The sequence below is a fragment of the Oncorhynchus clarkii genome, chromosome 27 (assembly GCF_045791955.1).
Source record: "Oncorhynchus clarkii lewisi isolate Uvic-CL-2024 chromosome 27, UVic_Ocla_1.0, whole genome shotgun sequence".
Lineage (NCBI taxonomy): Eukaryota > Metazoa > Chordata > Actinopteri > Salmoniformes > Salmonidae > Oncorhynchus > Oncorhynchus clarkii.
Genome location: NC_092173.1, coordinates 20,511,541 through 20,527,825, shown reverse-complemented (window position 1 = coordinate 20,527,825; position 16,285 = coordinate 20,511,541). Strand labels below are relative to the sequence as shown.

Below are 16,285 nucleotides of genomic sequence, written 5' to 3'. Positions count from 1 at the left end.
CCCTAGACCTGGTCAGCGGTGGTTACACCCTGTACCAGGTCGGCAGAGAGGCCAAGGTTACCATCACCAAGGCCCTAAGGGACCTCCACCCAGGACTCCTCAGCTGTATGGCAACATCCATAGAGTATGGAGACACCACCAAGTTATTCCAGCTCACTGTGGAAGGTTAGAGCTGTTATGGAGAGATCAGAGAGAACTGAATGGTGCTATGATACTATGGCAAACATACAGTTCAAGTCTGGGTTAAACTGATATTTTTATGCTTTTCTATCACCTGAACAGTAGGATATTGCATGAGAGAGGTAGCTTGTGAAATTACTGTCTGTCTGGTTGTTGTAGAATCTAACAATTACAGTGTATAAATTTACAGTCTGAAAGAAGATAAAAAGTCTGGGATACTATGACATTATTGTCATAATTTCTACCAGAACAAACAGACAGAACAAATGTGCTTTTATGAAAGAGCTAGCTTGTGAAATTACTATGTCTGCTTGTTTTATTGTAAGGCGACAACTGTTGGAATCAGAGTCATATGTATATACGTGGGGATAAAAGCTGACGTTCTGTATATTACTTTGGAAATAGAGGATGACGCAGCGGGACGAGGCGGACCCAAAGTTAAAAATTAATTGAGTGTTTTCATGTGCTGAACACATTCAAATACCATACATTTTTAGCCAGCAGCATACCACCCTGCAACCCACTGCTGGCTTGCCTCTGAAGCTAAGCACGGTTGGTCCTGGATGGGAGACCAGATGCTGCTGGAAGTGGTGTTGGTGAGGATGTGGAATTGGAGACTAATGGGAGTGGAGTTGCTGTGCAGGAGATGATGGACAAACATACAAATAAAAAATAAAGTCAAAATAAAAAGTATGTTTAAATGACACTGAGGGGCAGTGTTTTTACAGCTAATGCCGGTTTGCCTGAGGCTGATGTTCCCGTGCAGGTGTTTGTACACGTGCATATGCACATGGGGGTGGGGAATGGAATTAATTGTATTTCTTATTTTTCTTCTTGGGGGGACTGTGGGGTCTCGGATGGTTGAGGGACAGCTATTGGGGAACTGTGGGGGGGATCTTGGAGGGTTCAGGTTCAATCTTTTTGGCCTGGTGGGAGATCTGTCAACGTGCCCTTGAGCCGGACATTGACCCTGGATGCTTCAGTGTGCCACTCTGAATGGGAGTCTGTTGGATGACTGGTATGGTGTAGTTGTTCAGCGGCTTCACTGCAAGTATATTGTATGTTTCGGATATTCAATAATATATATATATACACTGTATATTTTTTAAATAAATAAATAGTGGTGTTGGTGGACCAGTAGGTCGCAATCTTTCCTCTGTACCTATTTTCTTTTATCCCAGGGCAGGGATTGGGGACATTTCCCTGTGTAGGTTGCTGCCTTTTTGATGGGACGTTAAACGGGTGTCCTGACTCTCTGTGGTCACTAAAGATCCCATGGCACTTATCATAAGAGTAGAGGTGTTAGCCCCGGTGTCCTGGCTAAATTCCCCATCTGTCCACCTAATAATCCCCAGCTTTGGCTCATTCATCCTCTTACAATTGGCTCTTTCATCCCTCTCCTCTCCCCTGTAACTATTCCCCAGGTTGTTGCTGTGAATGAGAATGTGTTCTCAGTCAACTTACCTGGTAAAAAAAAAAACGTTCACAGTGCTGAAAGTAAGAGATATGTTCTACAACGGTACCTACACAGTTATGTTGCAACTAATTGTTTCATTTTGTATAACACCCCGCCGATAAGAAAAATCATGTATTTCAGCTGAGTAATAAAGAACTGAAGACATAAAGTACTTTGATTTCTGGTCGATTATAAAATGAATAAGTGACTGAAGGAACTTATTTTCTATTATATTCTTTGCTATTTGAAAGCTTGTGGCGCAGCGGTCTAAGGCACTACATCTCAGTGCATGAGGTGTCACTACAGGCCCTGGTCCAAATACAGGCAATAACAAATCAAATCAAATTTATTTGTCACATACACATGGTTAGCAGATGTTAATGCGAGTGTAGCGAAATGCTTGTGCTTCTAGTTCCGACAATGCAGTAATAACCACCGAGTAATCTAACCTAACAATTCCAAAACTACTACCTTATAGACAGACACAAGTGTAAGGGGATAAAGAATATGTACATAAAGATATGAATGAGTGATGGTACAGAACGGCATAGGCAAGATGCAGTAGATGGTATCGAGTGCAGTATATACATATGAGATGAGTAATGTAGGGTATGTAAACAAAGTGGCATAGTTAAAGTGGCTAGTGATACATGTATTACATAAAGATGCAGTAGATGATATAGAGTACAGTATATACATATACATATGAGATGAGTAATGTAGGGTATGTAAACATTATATTAAGTAGCATTGTTTAAAGTGGCTAGTGATATATTTTACATCAATTTCCATCAATTTCCATTATTAAAGTGGCTGTAGTTGAGTCAGTGTGTTGGCAGCAGCCAACACAATATCACATCCGGCCAAGACTTGGAGTCCCATAGGGCGGTGCACAATTGACTCAGCGTTGTCTGGGTTTGGCTGGGGTAGGCTGTCAATGTAAATAAGAATTTGTTCTTAACTGACTTGCCTAGTTAAATAAAATCTTATCATGCCTGGACACAGACAAAGATAATGATTCAGCTACATTCTTATGAATGTGATTCTATGAAGTTACATATTCATTGCCTGCATGTGAAGTGAAAAGACATTTTTGTCATGAGCTCAAATCGGATCAGAGGAGACCATTCAAACTGGCTGTCAAATCCAAAGACGTAACCAGTGTGGGAATGGTCTGATAAATGACAGTTTTGTGGCTCAGGTGCGTGACCTTTTTCTTCTAAAGGGCATTTATTCAAATCCATTTTAAGGCAATTTCTTAAATGTCCTCTAAGCTTAAATAGAAAGCAGAGACCAAATGAATTATATTTCAAAATATAACATTTCCATTTAGAAAGTCATGTGATGGAAAACACTTATATAAGAGTAGATAAAGAATACATAAAGTCATCTAAAGAATGAATTGCCAATGTAATGCCCTTCTAAGGTGTTGGAAACTAATATTAGCCTCCGTAAAGAAAGCACATGTTTCCCACGCTGGATTGTCAGGGGAAACTTTATCTGTATGGCCTTGCTGGTTTGTCCTTTTTAATTGGGGGAATGTGCTTCATCGGAGTGTGCGGTGTGTGTGAGAGAGAGAGAGTCTGGCTGGCCCTCAGATTTCTTTATTTTTCTCTCTCTCTCTCTCGACTGCACTGGGCTGTTAATCTAAGCAGAGTTTAAAGCATGTCATCCCTGCTGTGTCATCACAGGACAAATTAAGCCTTGGATTGGTGTCCATGAATAACAATCCCACTGATTCAGCACTGGCATGTGGTGGTGTGCTCTGTAACTACCTGCCATAGAGAGGTTAAGTAGAGAGTTGTGCTGGTGCTAAATGATTCTGCCAAAGTATGAGATGGAATGTTACTGCTGTGCAAGTAGACCTACAGTACGTGTACTGTGAATAACAATTCTGATATACTAGTCAATAATATTTTGCATGACAATGAACAAAACATGATCTGTTGCTGCACGCCTTCTGAGTTCTCCAATTCCCAGTTTGGCTGCTTTAATCTTCTGTTTCACAACCAAGACGTGCAGACACATATTTCCTCAGTCATTATGAGTACTGAAGTGCTGTGCTGCTAGGGGCTATTTCAGTTCAGATTCTACAAATCATAACAACCGCTTTCAGTGGGAATCCATTACTGTCTTGAGACCACTTTCAATCACATACATGGATTACCTAACGTGTTACCAAGGTCACCTATTGTATCATACAGTATATATTTTTTTATAATTTTTTTATTTAACCTTTATTCAACTAGGCAAGTCAGTTAAGTACAAATTCTTATTTGTAATGATGGCCTAGGAACAGTGCCTTGTTCAGGGGCAGAACAACAGATTTTTACCTGGTCAGCTCGGGGATTCGATCTAGCAACCTTTCGGTTACAGGCCCATCGCTCTAACCACTAGGCTACATGACCAAAAGTATGTGGACACCTGCCCGTCGAACATCTCATTCCAAAATCATGGGCATTAATATGGAGTTGGTCCCCCTTTGCTGCTATAACAGCCTCCACTCTTCTGGGAAGGCTTTCCACTAGATTTGGAACAGTGCTACGGGGACTTGCTTCCATTCAGCCATAAGAGCATTAGTGAGGTCGGGCACTGATGTTGGCTGATTAGGCCTGGCTCACAATCGGCGTTCCAATTCATCCCAAAGGTTTTCGATAAGGGTTGAGGTCAGGGCTCTGTGTAGCACAATCAAGTTCTTCTACACCTATTTTACATTTTTCTGTATGGACCTCGCTTTGTGCACAGGGGAATTGTCATGTTGAAACAGGAAAGGGCCTTCCCCAAACTGTTGCCACAAAGTTAGAAGCCCAGAATTGTCTAGAATGTCATTGTATGCTGTAGCGTTAAGATTTCCCTTCACTGGAACTAAGGGGTCTAGCCCGAACCATGAAAATCACCCCCAGACCATTATTACTCCACCACCAAACTTTACAGTTGGCACATGCATTGGGGCAGTTAGCGTTCTCCTGGCATCTGCCAAACCCAGATTTGTCCATCGTATTGCCAGATGGTGAAGCGTGATTTATCACTCTAGAGAACCCATTTCCTCTGCTCCAAAGTCCAATGGCGGCGAGCTTTACACCACTCCAGCCGACGCTTGGCATTGCGCATGGTGATCTTAGGTTTGTGTGCGGCTGCTTGGCCATCGAAACCCATTTCTTGAAGCTCTCGTCTAACAGTTCTTGTGCTGACGTAAGGCCATTCTACTGCAAAGTTTGTCTATGGAGATTGAATGGCTGTGTGCTCGATTTTATACACCTGTCAGCAACAGGTGTGGCTGAAATAGACGAATCTACTAATTTGAAGGGGTGTTCACATACTTTTGTATATATAGTGTATGTGCTGTGATGAGTGTGTATGTTGAGTATGTTGTTGTCTTTTCAGTCCCCTCTCTCCCGCTGTGTGAGCCATATTTCAACGTGATTGCATGATGGCCCTCTGCTGTGCTGTTGACCATTTAAGTGAATAGCTTTGCAGCCAAAGAATTCAAGAGCAGTTAATCAAACTGAATGAGATGGAAGTCACGACTCCTATCATAGGCCAAAGGAACAACCCTGTCAGGTTCAAAAAGGTCTTTACAACTAAGGGATTTTTTATGTGGCTAGAAGAGAGGTAATGGTGGAACTCTAATAAACTATTCAAAATAACAATAGTTACTACATACTGTAGGCCTGGTAACTGTGAATGAGGATAACTAGAGTTGCAGTGATCATAATCCCTATACTATAAAGTCTAAAAAGCTTTTGCATTTGATGGATAGGTCAATGTTTGTTTGACTTTGTCATTACCAGTGACAATGAGTACATGCGTCTTATAGGGAAACTGCCTTGTTTCCAGATATTGGCCAGCTAGAGGGGCTTGCCAGTATGACAAAATGTGTCAAAAAGTAGGCACTACTTTCTACAGACTTCCTGAGAACTAACTTTTCTCCCTATTTATATATCAAGGACAAATTATATTCATAACACCACGGATAAGGACACAGGAAGTCAAAATAAGAGTGTGAGGAGGAATTGGTTGCCTAGTTTAAAAAAACTAATTAAGCATTTAGGGTAACATTTTACAATGTGGGCTATCTGGTGAAGCTTTCCAAATAGCTGTGGATTAGCATAAATATTAAGAAGAGGTCTGCACAAAGATGTGTGATAATAGGCTTCATGGAGTCATTAGAATGATGGGATGAAGTTCCCAGGACTGATTATTAGAGCTGGAGAATAACCTGGAGGAGACAGCTCAGTTTATCACAGACATCTCAGGTCACAGTACCAAACATATTTAGCTCAAAGGTATAGTGTATTTAGCAGCTAGCCTTTCAGTACTGGAATCAAGTACTGAGGGAGGGTCTTTAAGAGTAGCTTTGAAGATAACTAAGAAACAAAAGCCTTTGTCTGTGCTCTATCAGATCAGAGTAGCAAAGGAATATACTTTGGTATTAGCATCTAGTACTTCACTACAGGAATTAGGTGGCTCTGAATGGCTCTGAACGATACCTTACTAGCTTTGAAGGTTATTAATAAAGACCAGTGGCAGTCGGTGCCGTTTAAGGACAATTATTTTTTTATGAGCATGGCCTTATTTCTATTACAGCATATTGGAGGACTGTCGTTCATATTTTCTTCACCCAGTTAAATGTAACATCGATAGGTTTAGGCTACTACATGATACTCTAATTTTCCCTATACCCCTCATGAGGTTGCTACAACCTAACCTATGAATGAAAGTTTACAACATAGGTGCAGACAGGTGGAGAGACAAATTTGAGGTGACAGACAGTTACACATTCAATACTGCCTTGCACATTCTTGCCTGCATCTAGCTGATCTAGGGTGTAATCATTGGTCCAACAGTTGCAAACAAGAGTTTCTATTGGACAAAATCAGGTATGTTTATCCCCATTTCATTCTGTTTGCTTTCGTTTAAGAAACGTTTCAACAGAATCGGCGGAATTATACACCCCTGATCACACACAGTTAACTTCCATAGCTACATACAAACAGTCTGTCGTGTTCCTTCTCGCATCTAAGAGCTCTCCTCCTCTCACCTTTTCCCTTTGCTTGTGGACTTCAATACACAACACATCAGCTGTCTGTGACCAGACTAAATAACCTTTCCAAGCCAAACCTTCATATCATAACTGCTACACACAGCCTACATCGTTGTCACCATATTAGCTAAAGTAACATCATAGTCAACAAAGCTAATAGAACGTTAGTAAAACCGCTACAATCATGCAGTACAGTGGTCAGTCAGTAAGTTGTTAACAGTTACACAGGCGGGCCCCAGTGGCAATAAATTAGTAAAGCTTACCTTGACTTGGATGAGTTCCAGTGTTGGAGTCATTGCCAGCTACAGTAGCTAACATAGCATCCCTCTGTTTGAGCCGGGTGTTTGAATAGGCAAAACTAGTTAGTTCCATTTGCTAGCTAAGTGAAATAAAAATGGACAAAATATATCTAGCTGTCTCTTGCTCCTCCTTCTTTTTTGAAGTAATGAATTTGTTCAAAACTGTTCAACTATTGTGTCCAGGTGACAGATCAGATGAGACACATGTGTGCGTAATGCGTAATGATGGTTACCAGGTGTGCGTAAAGATGGATTGCCAGGACTGGTGGTTAGTGGACCGGCGACGTTGAGCGCCGGAAAGGGGGTAGACGTGACAGTTTTAATTTATTATTTGGTGACATGAATATATTTTGTATAGTTTTATCTAAAATGTATAACTTTTTATTTTTAGGAAATTCACTGAGGATGATCCACCCCTTCCTGCTCCGAGAAGCCTCCACTGACACAGACACAGGAGCATTGGAGTTTTAAAACCAAGTTTAGCCTCTGTCTGTGCTCTTTATACGTGTATTGTTCCTGTGTTTATGCGTAGACGCTTCTGTTATGTTGTCACGTTCCATGTTAGTGATTATATTCAACTTTTCACCTGCTTCTCGACTCTCCATTACAATACAGGAGCGTCTATAGCGACAGCTGTGAAGGCAATTAATATAGACACAGGATCATTGGACCACATTGAGCCTCTGTCTGTGCTCTTTTTCTTTTTATTACTGACAAGATAGTGAGAGATGGTTGAAGTCCAAGAACACAATTACAGGAAACCATATCACATAAACACATGTTTCCACTACAATCTGAACAAAATGTTCTATTGGTTTTCTGCAGCAGTGCAACTCTGAACATACAGTTTACCTCAAGATAGAATAGCATGACAATCAATAAACAAATATAACTTAATTTACAGAAATTATGTAAAATATTTCATGGCAATTTATTTTTTCCTTTCACACCACATTGTATAGGAAACAGGCCAGCTGAAATCAGAATCACTGTAAATGTCTTAGTGTACAACGCCTATGGTAGTGTCGTCGAAAACACATTATCATACCGTGTACAACACATTATATTGATGGGAATGATCAGATGACATTGTCATGATCAAGATACAAATCACAAGTCAAACTGTATATCATCCTATCAACAGTATTCACCCAGACCAGGACATTGTTGCTGGTATGTTATTGACATTATTATAGGGATGGAGTTACTGGGACTTTTTTACATTCATGTTTTAAATATAGCTACTGTTCTGTCATTAGTTTAGTAAGCTTAGATACTGTCCCAAAGCTGTGTTACTCAATGTGGTTAAACAAAAGAGGAAAGCAAACAACTCTCTTTATCTCTCTCTCTCTCTCTCTCTCTCTCTCACTCTCTTTCAAAGCTTCTAATTTCAACCAACAGAGATTATTCTCCAGTCAATGGGTTTGAAACTAAACCCAGAGGCAATGCTAAAGCTCTCACTCTTTCTTGACAGTTATAAAAACCTTGCCAGTGTAATCCTTGGTGAAACACTCATCTTAAATCTGAACCATACTCCTGCTTTTAACAGGCAACACTGAACAACCTTCGACTTCTCCTTCCAGAATACATGGTCTTTACTTTCATGTTCAGGAGCATATTGGAGCTCCAGGTATTTACACCATAAATACTTGATTATACAGAAACGTAATACTTAAATATATAGAAACGTACACATAAGCACGCACACGCATACGCACACACACACACACACACACACACACACACACACACACACACACACACACACACACACACACACACACACACACACACACACACACACACACACACACACACACACACACACACACAGTGCATACATGAAGCATGACTCCATTCCAGCATATACTTAAAATGTATACAAGACAAAATATCAAGTAGATACAATGTACTTTCTCATGAATGTCAAACTCATACTTTGGTCAAGCAATTAGGTTAGTAATATCATTTTCATTATTCTACACAACAACAAAATAGATATTAAGGCAAAAGTAACTATCAGTCACATTAAACAACAAAGTTTAAAAAACACACTTTTAAAATATTTCTGCACACAGTTTTTCATCATAGAAAAATATGTGTGTTGCAAAGAGAGGTGAGATCTTTTCCTAACCCACCATAGTACAATGTATGATAAGGTGACATGGTATCTCATATCAATAGACATGCCCCTTCATTAGTCCCAATGACCCTCACAGTTCAAGATGTAGCTTTCCTAAAATGGCTGCTAACTATCGCATTCTGAATGATGTTATTTCCCCTGACAAGAAAGTTAGGATCTATTGCAAGATATAATGTTAACAGGACGTATTCTCTTCCAACTGTCAGGTCCATGTCGTAGACTTTTGACCATAACAAAATCAAATCATTGATTTCATCATTCCTCATGAGAGGTCGTCATGACTACTCTGATGGCTGTGTCTATCTCATCACCAACCTGTAAACAATTTCAGTCAATTCAGTACAAGCCTTCCCTCGAACAGCTTTACAAAGCATATCATACGAGCCCAGAACCTCGACAGGGAAGGAGTAAAACATGTAGTTACACATCTGCGGACCGATATAAGATCACAACAGCAAGAAAATCCCGCTATCGTATCTGAGCCAGCAGGAGTAACAGCATTCCACAGGCATTCCACAGAACTACAGCCCACCAAGCACCACGGTATACTGTAGTACTTGTATAGTGCAAGTCAGAGCAACCAGTGGCCATGGACCCCCTACCAGGCTGCTGTCTGAAGCCATGTTCTGCCTCAATGACTGACTGAATGAGAGAGGGAGAGATGGATGGATGGCTATAGGGCGGAGGCTGGAGTGGGGTTAGTTTAGTCAGCCGGGCTGAGGAACATAAGGTTAATGTCTCCAGCGTGAAGCAGCCAGAGGCCCCACAGCAATCCTGGGGACACAGACCATAGAGAGGGACAAGATGTCTGTCCTATTTACATAGAGCATAATTGCAAGAGTCAGTCGGTGTAGCTCTGCCACCTGTCAACACAGCAGATCAATGAACACCCTCTGGAACATCTCCTGGTGGTGTATTGCTTGGGCTAGAACATTCCTCCATAGGTTTCAACAGGATCTTCTCTGTTACTATTCCCAGTGGGGGATGAGAGGGAGTCTTCTGGCATATGACTGGTTGTATCTGTGTGCTGATCTAATGTTCTGCAGCAAATGTTTCTGCACCATTTTACAAATGACCAAAGTGTCTCTCTCTCTCAGCTTGACAAACGATAACACATTGATTCATTAGCACTGCCACTGAAAAAACTTTTGCCACATTGGACATAATTTGAGCTTGAGAGACAGCATTAGGACGAATCCATGTCTTTTTCAAGCATGAGGAGAAAGCTTGAGGAACATCATCTACTGAGTCCTGGGAGTGGAGAAGGGCAGCTGTTAAAGAAGTGTAGAGGGCCAAGCAGCCAAGCAGGAGGTTAACACAACTGATACCAGCAGAAGATCCAATATAGGTGACGACACTGCCAAAAGAAAGAGAGATTCAGTTAGTATAGTGGTTCAAATTCCAATCAAATCCCAAAGCCACATTCAGTATATATACAATGCATTCAGAAGGTATTCAGACCCCTTGACTTTATCCAAATATTGTTACGTTGCAGCCTTATTCTAAAATGGATTAAATAGTTTTTTCCCCTGATCAATCTATACACAATACTCCATAATGACAAAGCGAAAACAGGTTTTTAGACAATTGTGCAAATGTATACAGTTGAAGTCGGAAGTTTACATACACCTTAGCCAAATACATTTGAACTCAGTTTTTCACAATTCCTGACATTTAATCCTAGTAAAAATTCCCTGTTTTAGGTCAGTTAGGATCACCACTTTATTTTAAGAATGTGAAATGTCAGAATAATAGTAGAGGATGATTTATTTCAGCTTTTATTTATTTTATCACATTCCCAGTGGGTCAGAAGATTACATTACAATTAGTATTTGGTAGCATTGTCTTTAAATTGTGTAACTTGGGTCAAACATTTCGGGTAGCCTTCCACAAGCTTCCCAGAGCTGGTGTAACTGAGTCAGGTTTGTAGGCCTCCTTGCTCGCAAACGCTTTTTCAGTTCTGCCCACATATTTTCTATAGGATTGAGGTCAGGGCTTTGTGATGGCCGCTCCAATACCTTGACTTCGTTGTCCTTAAGCTATTTTGCCACAACTTTGGAAGTATGCTTAGGGTCATTGTCCATTTGGCAGATCCATTTGCGAACAAGCTTGAACTTCCTGGCTGATGTCTTGAGATGTTGCTTCAATATAACCACATAATTTTCCCTCCTCATGATCCCATCTATTTTGTGAAGTGGACCAGTCCCTCCTGCAGCAAAGCACCCCCACAAAATGATGCTGCCACCCCCGTGGTTCATGGTTCGGATGGTGTTCTTCGGCTTGCAAGCCTCCCCCTTTTTCCTCCAAACATAACGATGGTCATTATGGCCAAACAGTTATATTTTTGTTTCATTAGACCATAGGACATTTCTCCAAAAAGTACAATCTTTGTCCCCGTGTGAAGTTGCAAACCGTAGTCTGGCTTTTTTTATGGCAGTTTTGGAGCAGTGGTTTCTTCCTTGATGAGCGGCCTTTCTGGTTATGTCAATATAGGACTCGCTTTACTGTGGATATAGATACTTTTGAACCTGTTTCCTCCAGCATCTTCACAAGGTCCTTTGCTGTTCATCTGGGATTGATTTGCACTTTTCGCACCAAAGTACGTTCATCTCTAGGAGACAGAACATGTCTCCTTCCTGAGCGGTAACAAGGCTGCGTGGTCCCATGGTGTTTATACTTGCATACTATTGTTTGTACAGATGAACGTGGTACCTTCAGGCATTTGGAAATTGCTCCCAAGGATAAACCAGACTTGTGACTTTTTTTCTGAGATCTTGGCTGATTTCTTTAGATTTTCCCATGATGTCAAGCAAAGAGGCACTGAGTTTGAAGGTAGGCCTTGAAATATATCCACAGGTACACCTCCAATTGACTCAAATTATGTAATTTAGCCTATCAGAAGCTTCTAAAGCCATGAAATCATTTTCTGGAATTTTCCAAGCTGTTTAATTAAAGGCACAGTCAATTTAGTATGTAAACTTCTGACCCATTGAAATTGTGATACAGTGAATTATAAGTGAAATAATCTGTCTGTAAACAATTGTTGGAAAAATTACTTGTGTCATGCACAAAGTCCTAACCGACTTGCCAAAACTACAGTTTTTGTTAACAAGAAATGTGTGGAGTGGTTGACAAACGAGTTTTAATGACTCCAACCTAAGTGTATGTAAACTTCCAACTTTAAATGTATATAACATTTAAAAAAAACTGAAATATAACACATTTACATAATTTACATAAAATTACAGCCTTGAGTCTTATTGGGTATGACGCTTCAAGTTTGGCACACCTTTATTTGGGGAGTTTCTCCCATTCTTCTCTGCAGATCCTCTCAAGCTCTGTCGGGTTGGATCGGGAGCATCGCTGCACAGCTATTTTCAGGTCTCTCCAAAGATGTTCGACCGGGTTCATCTGGGCTCTGGCTGGGCCACAGAAGGACATTCAGAGACTTGTCCATAAGCCACTCCTGCATTGTATTGGCTGTGTGCTCAGGGTTGTTGTTCTGTTGGAAGGTGAACCTTCACTCCAGTCTGAGGTCCTGAGAGCTCTGGAACAGGTTTTCATCAAGGATCTCTCTATACTTTGCTCCGTTCATCTTTCCCTCGATCCTGACTTGTCTCCCAGTCCCTGCCGCTTTAAACACCTCCACAGCATGATGATGCCACCACCATGCTTCACCATAGGGATGGTGCCAGGTTTCCTCCAGACGTGAAGCTTAGCATTCAGGCCAAAGAGTTTAATTTTGGTTTCATCAGACCAGAGAATCTTGTTTTTCATGGTCTGATAGTCCTTTATGTGCCTTTTGGCAATCTCCAAGCGGGCTGTCATGTGCCTTTTACTGAGGAGTGGCATCGGTCTGGCCACTCTACCATAAATGCCTGATTTGTGAAGTGTTGCAGAGGTGGTTGTCCTTCAGGAAGGTTCTCCCATCTCCACAGAGTAACTCTGGAGCTCTGTCAGAGTGACGATCAGGTTCTTGGTCACCTCCCTGACCAAGGCCATTCTCCCCCGATTGCTCAGTTGGGCCAGCGGCTAGCTCAAGGAAAAGTCTTGGTGGTTCTAAACTTCTTCCATTCAAGAATGATGGAGGCCACTGTGTACTTTGGGACCTTCAACGCAGCAAACATTTTTTGGGGACAATTCCTTCGACCTCATGGCTTGGTTTTTGCTCTGACATACACTGTCAACTGTTGGACCTTATATAGACAGGTTTGTTACTTTCCATCATATCCAATCAATTGAATTTATCACAAGTGGACTCCAATCAAGATGTAGAAACATTTCAAGGATGAAAATTTGAAACAGGATGTACCTGAGCTAAATTTTGAGTCTCATAGCAAAGAGTCAGAATACTTATGTAAATAAAGTATTTCTGTTTTTCCATTTCAATACATTTGCTCAAATTTGTAGAAACCTTTTTGCACTTTGTCATTATGGGGTATTGTGTGTAGATTGATGAAGAAATAATCATATTTAATACATTTTAGAATAAGGCTGTAATGTAACAAAATGTGGAAAAGGGAAGGGGCCTGAATACTTTCCGAATGTTCTGTAAGTGAACAGTGAATTATCCTATACACCTGTGCATTACCGTGACCAACGAAAGACAACTATACTGAACAAAAATATACACGCAACATGCAACAATTTCTATGATTTTGCCGAGTTATAGTTCATATAAGGAAATCAGTCAATTTAAATACATTTAAATAAATAAATTAGGCTTCAATCTATGGACTTCACATGACTATTTTTGTTCAGTGTAGATTAGTTCCTACAGGCCCACTGAAGTGACATAGTACCCATGCTCCAATCTCCTTAATTGCAGAAACACTATTCCCAAATCTAGAAATGAGTGGATTTCAGCTCTGTTAAATGGGAAAATAGGAGGCATTGGGCTTTGAAAATAAAGGAACTGTTCCTAATAATAGCACAGCTATCTCAGGTTCCTGCATGAATATTTATGAGGGAGTATACAGACTGATCTCTGCTCTCTCTCTCCGTTTCTGTCTGTCTGCTCTCCCCCTATCTCTATATCTTCCTGCCTGCTTTCTTTCTCCATCTCTCGTTCTCTTTCCTCTCTCTCCATCTTTCTGACTGCAGTCTCTCTCTCCATGTTTCACTTTTTCAGTTTTATCTCTCTCTCGCTCCATCTCTGTCTTCTCTCCCTCTCTGCCCCTCTCCCCTTCTCTCAGACAGTAAAGCTGTTATTATTATTATTTTGTTTAGCTGTATAAATCATAATGTCTGGGCCTCCCAAGTGGCCTCCCAAGGCACTGCATCGCACTTGCTAGCTGTGCCACTAGAGATCCTGGTTCGAGTCCAGGCTCTGTCGCAGCCGGCCGCGACTGGGAGACCCATGGGGCAGCGCACAATCGGCCCAGCGTCGCCCGGGTTATTGGAGGGTTTGGCTGGCAGGGATGTCCTTGACAAGGTCGCTAAGTGTACTGTGTTTCCATTGTGTCAAGAAGCGGCTTGGTTGAGTTGTGTTTCGGAGGAAACATCGCTCTCGACCTTCGCCTCTCCTGAGTCTGAACGAGACTTGCAGCGATGAGACAAGACTGTAACTACCAAAATACCACGAAATCGGGGCGAAAAGGGGTAAAATAAAAAAAATTATAATAATTAAAATAAAGCCGTCTGCAGCTCCTATTCCAGCTGTGATGACCCTTATGTACCACACCACAAAACATAACAAAATCAAGCCGTCTGCAGCTCCTATTCCAGCTGTGATGACCCTTGTGTACCACACCACAAAACATAACAAAATCAAGCCATCTGCAGGTCCTATTCCAGCTGTGATGACCCTTGTGGAGGGATGATGGACCACACCACAAAACATAACAAAATCAAGGTGAACATTTATTGACTGCACTAGAGTGCACAGCTTGGAGTCAAAGCTTTCCAAAGCCTTATGTTCTCAGAGGCTTAGGCTTAGGCCACAATGCTGAAGAGCCAAAAGTCAATATCTAAATTAATAATTTATTCACATTATATAATTGCCCATATGCTGCAGTCTACACAAATTACACAATGGAAGAGGGAACAAGGTATTTTCACAGCCTCAAGTACACCAACGCAGAAACAGGTTCTGGGGGGATATTTTCAGTGTGTTGCTATTATAGAGAGATGGTATAATCATACAGTTTTAGGAGTATAATATAGGGCAATTTAAACCATTTAAGTGTGAATGTTCACCTTGACCCTGGACACTGAGACCCCTGTCCTCCTCCTCTTCCATCATCCCTCCATCTCTCTCTGTCCGTCAGGGTGTCGTTTCTCCACGGTGCATGGAGGCCCGCCCCCAGACACCATGGCCACCTCCTCCCCCGGGGTCCTGGTCAGACTCTGGTTGGCTCTGGGCCCGCTCAGGCTTGGGGTTGGGGGTGCAGGGAGGATCAGGGTGTTGGACAGACATGGTTCTCCTCAGGTGGGTGCGTTTACACAGGAAGTCAGGTTTGGCAGAGAGGCCAAAGGAGCCTTTCTTCAGGACCATGCGTACTGAGGAAAGCTTCTTGGGTCTGGCCCGGTGGCCAAACTGCAGTGAGGAGAGGTGCACTGCATAGCCATCACTTAGGAACTATGGGAAAGAGAGAGAGAGAGAGAGAGAGTGCGAGAGAGAGAGAGAGAGTGCGAGAGAGAGAGAGAGAGAGAGAGAGAGAGCGAGAGAATAGGAGAATGCGAGAGCGAGAGAGAGAGCGAGAGAGAGAGCGAGACAGTTAGTGAGAGTGGCCATGTTAGATAAAAGAATAGAAGACTAAACAGGTAGATAGCGATGGAGAGTGACAGGAAAGACAGACCAGAATAGATACATCAAAACACGATTGATAACTATTAGTGAATCAATGCCATTAGCTTGATCGTTAAAGAAAAGTAGAAGAGTGTACTGATGTCTACCTGACATTGATTCTGGTACTTCTTGGAAGGCCTGCCCACAATATAAATCTGGGAAGGACTCAGACCCAGCATGTTGTACACGGAGATGTCCTTCATGGAGCCATAGGCTGAGTTGATCTTAATGTGACACTGGCAGAGAGAGAAAAGAGAGAGAGAGAGGGAGAGGAGAAAGAGAGAAAGAGGGAGAGAGACAGAGAGGGAAAGTGAGAGAGAGAGAGAAAGAAAGAAAGAAAGAGAGAGAGAGAAAGAAAGAAAGAAAGAGAGAG

The 16,285-nt window shown here is 41.7% G+C and overlaps 1 protein-coding gene across 2 annotated transcripts in view; it reads right to left on the bottom strand.

The window, feature by feature from the left end:
• Positions 1–8,705: 8,705 nt before the first annotated feature.
• LOC139386179 (membrane-associated phosphatidylinositol transfer protein 3-like) overlaps positions 8,706–16,285 on the bottom strand; it is a 118,280-nt gene continuing 110,700 nt past the window's right edge. For both annotated transcript variants that reach the window (XM_071131650.1, XM_071131651.1), the window contains exons 18-20: positions 16,020–16,148; positions 15,321–15,702; positions 8,706–10,479 (exon numbers count right to left, since the gene is read on the bottom strand). In XM_071131650.1, the coding sequence (XP_070987751.1) occupies positions 15,388–15,702; positions 16,020–16,148 (444 nt within the window). In that variant the 3' untranslated portion in view covers positions 8,706–10,479; positions 15,321–15,387. The remainder of the gene's footprint in view (positions 10,480–15,320; positions 15,703–16,019; positions 16,149–16,285) is intronic.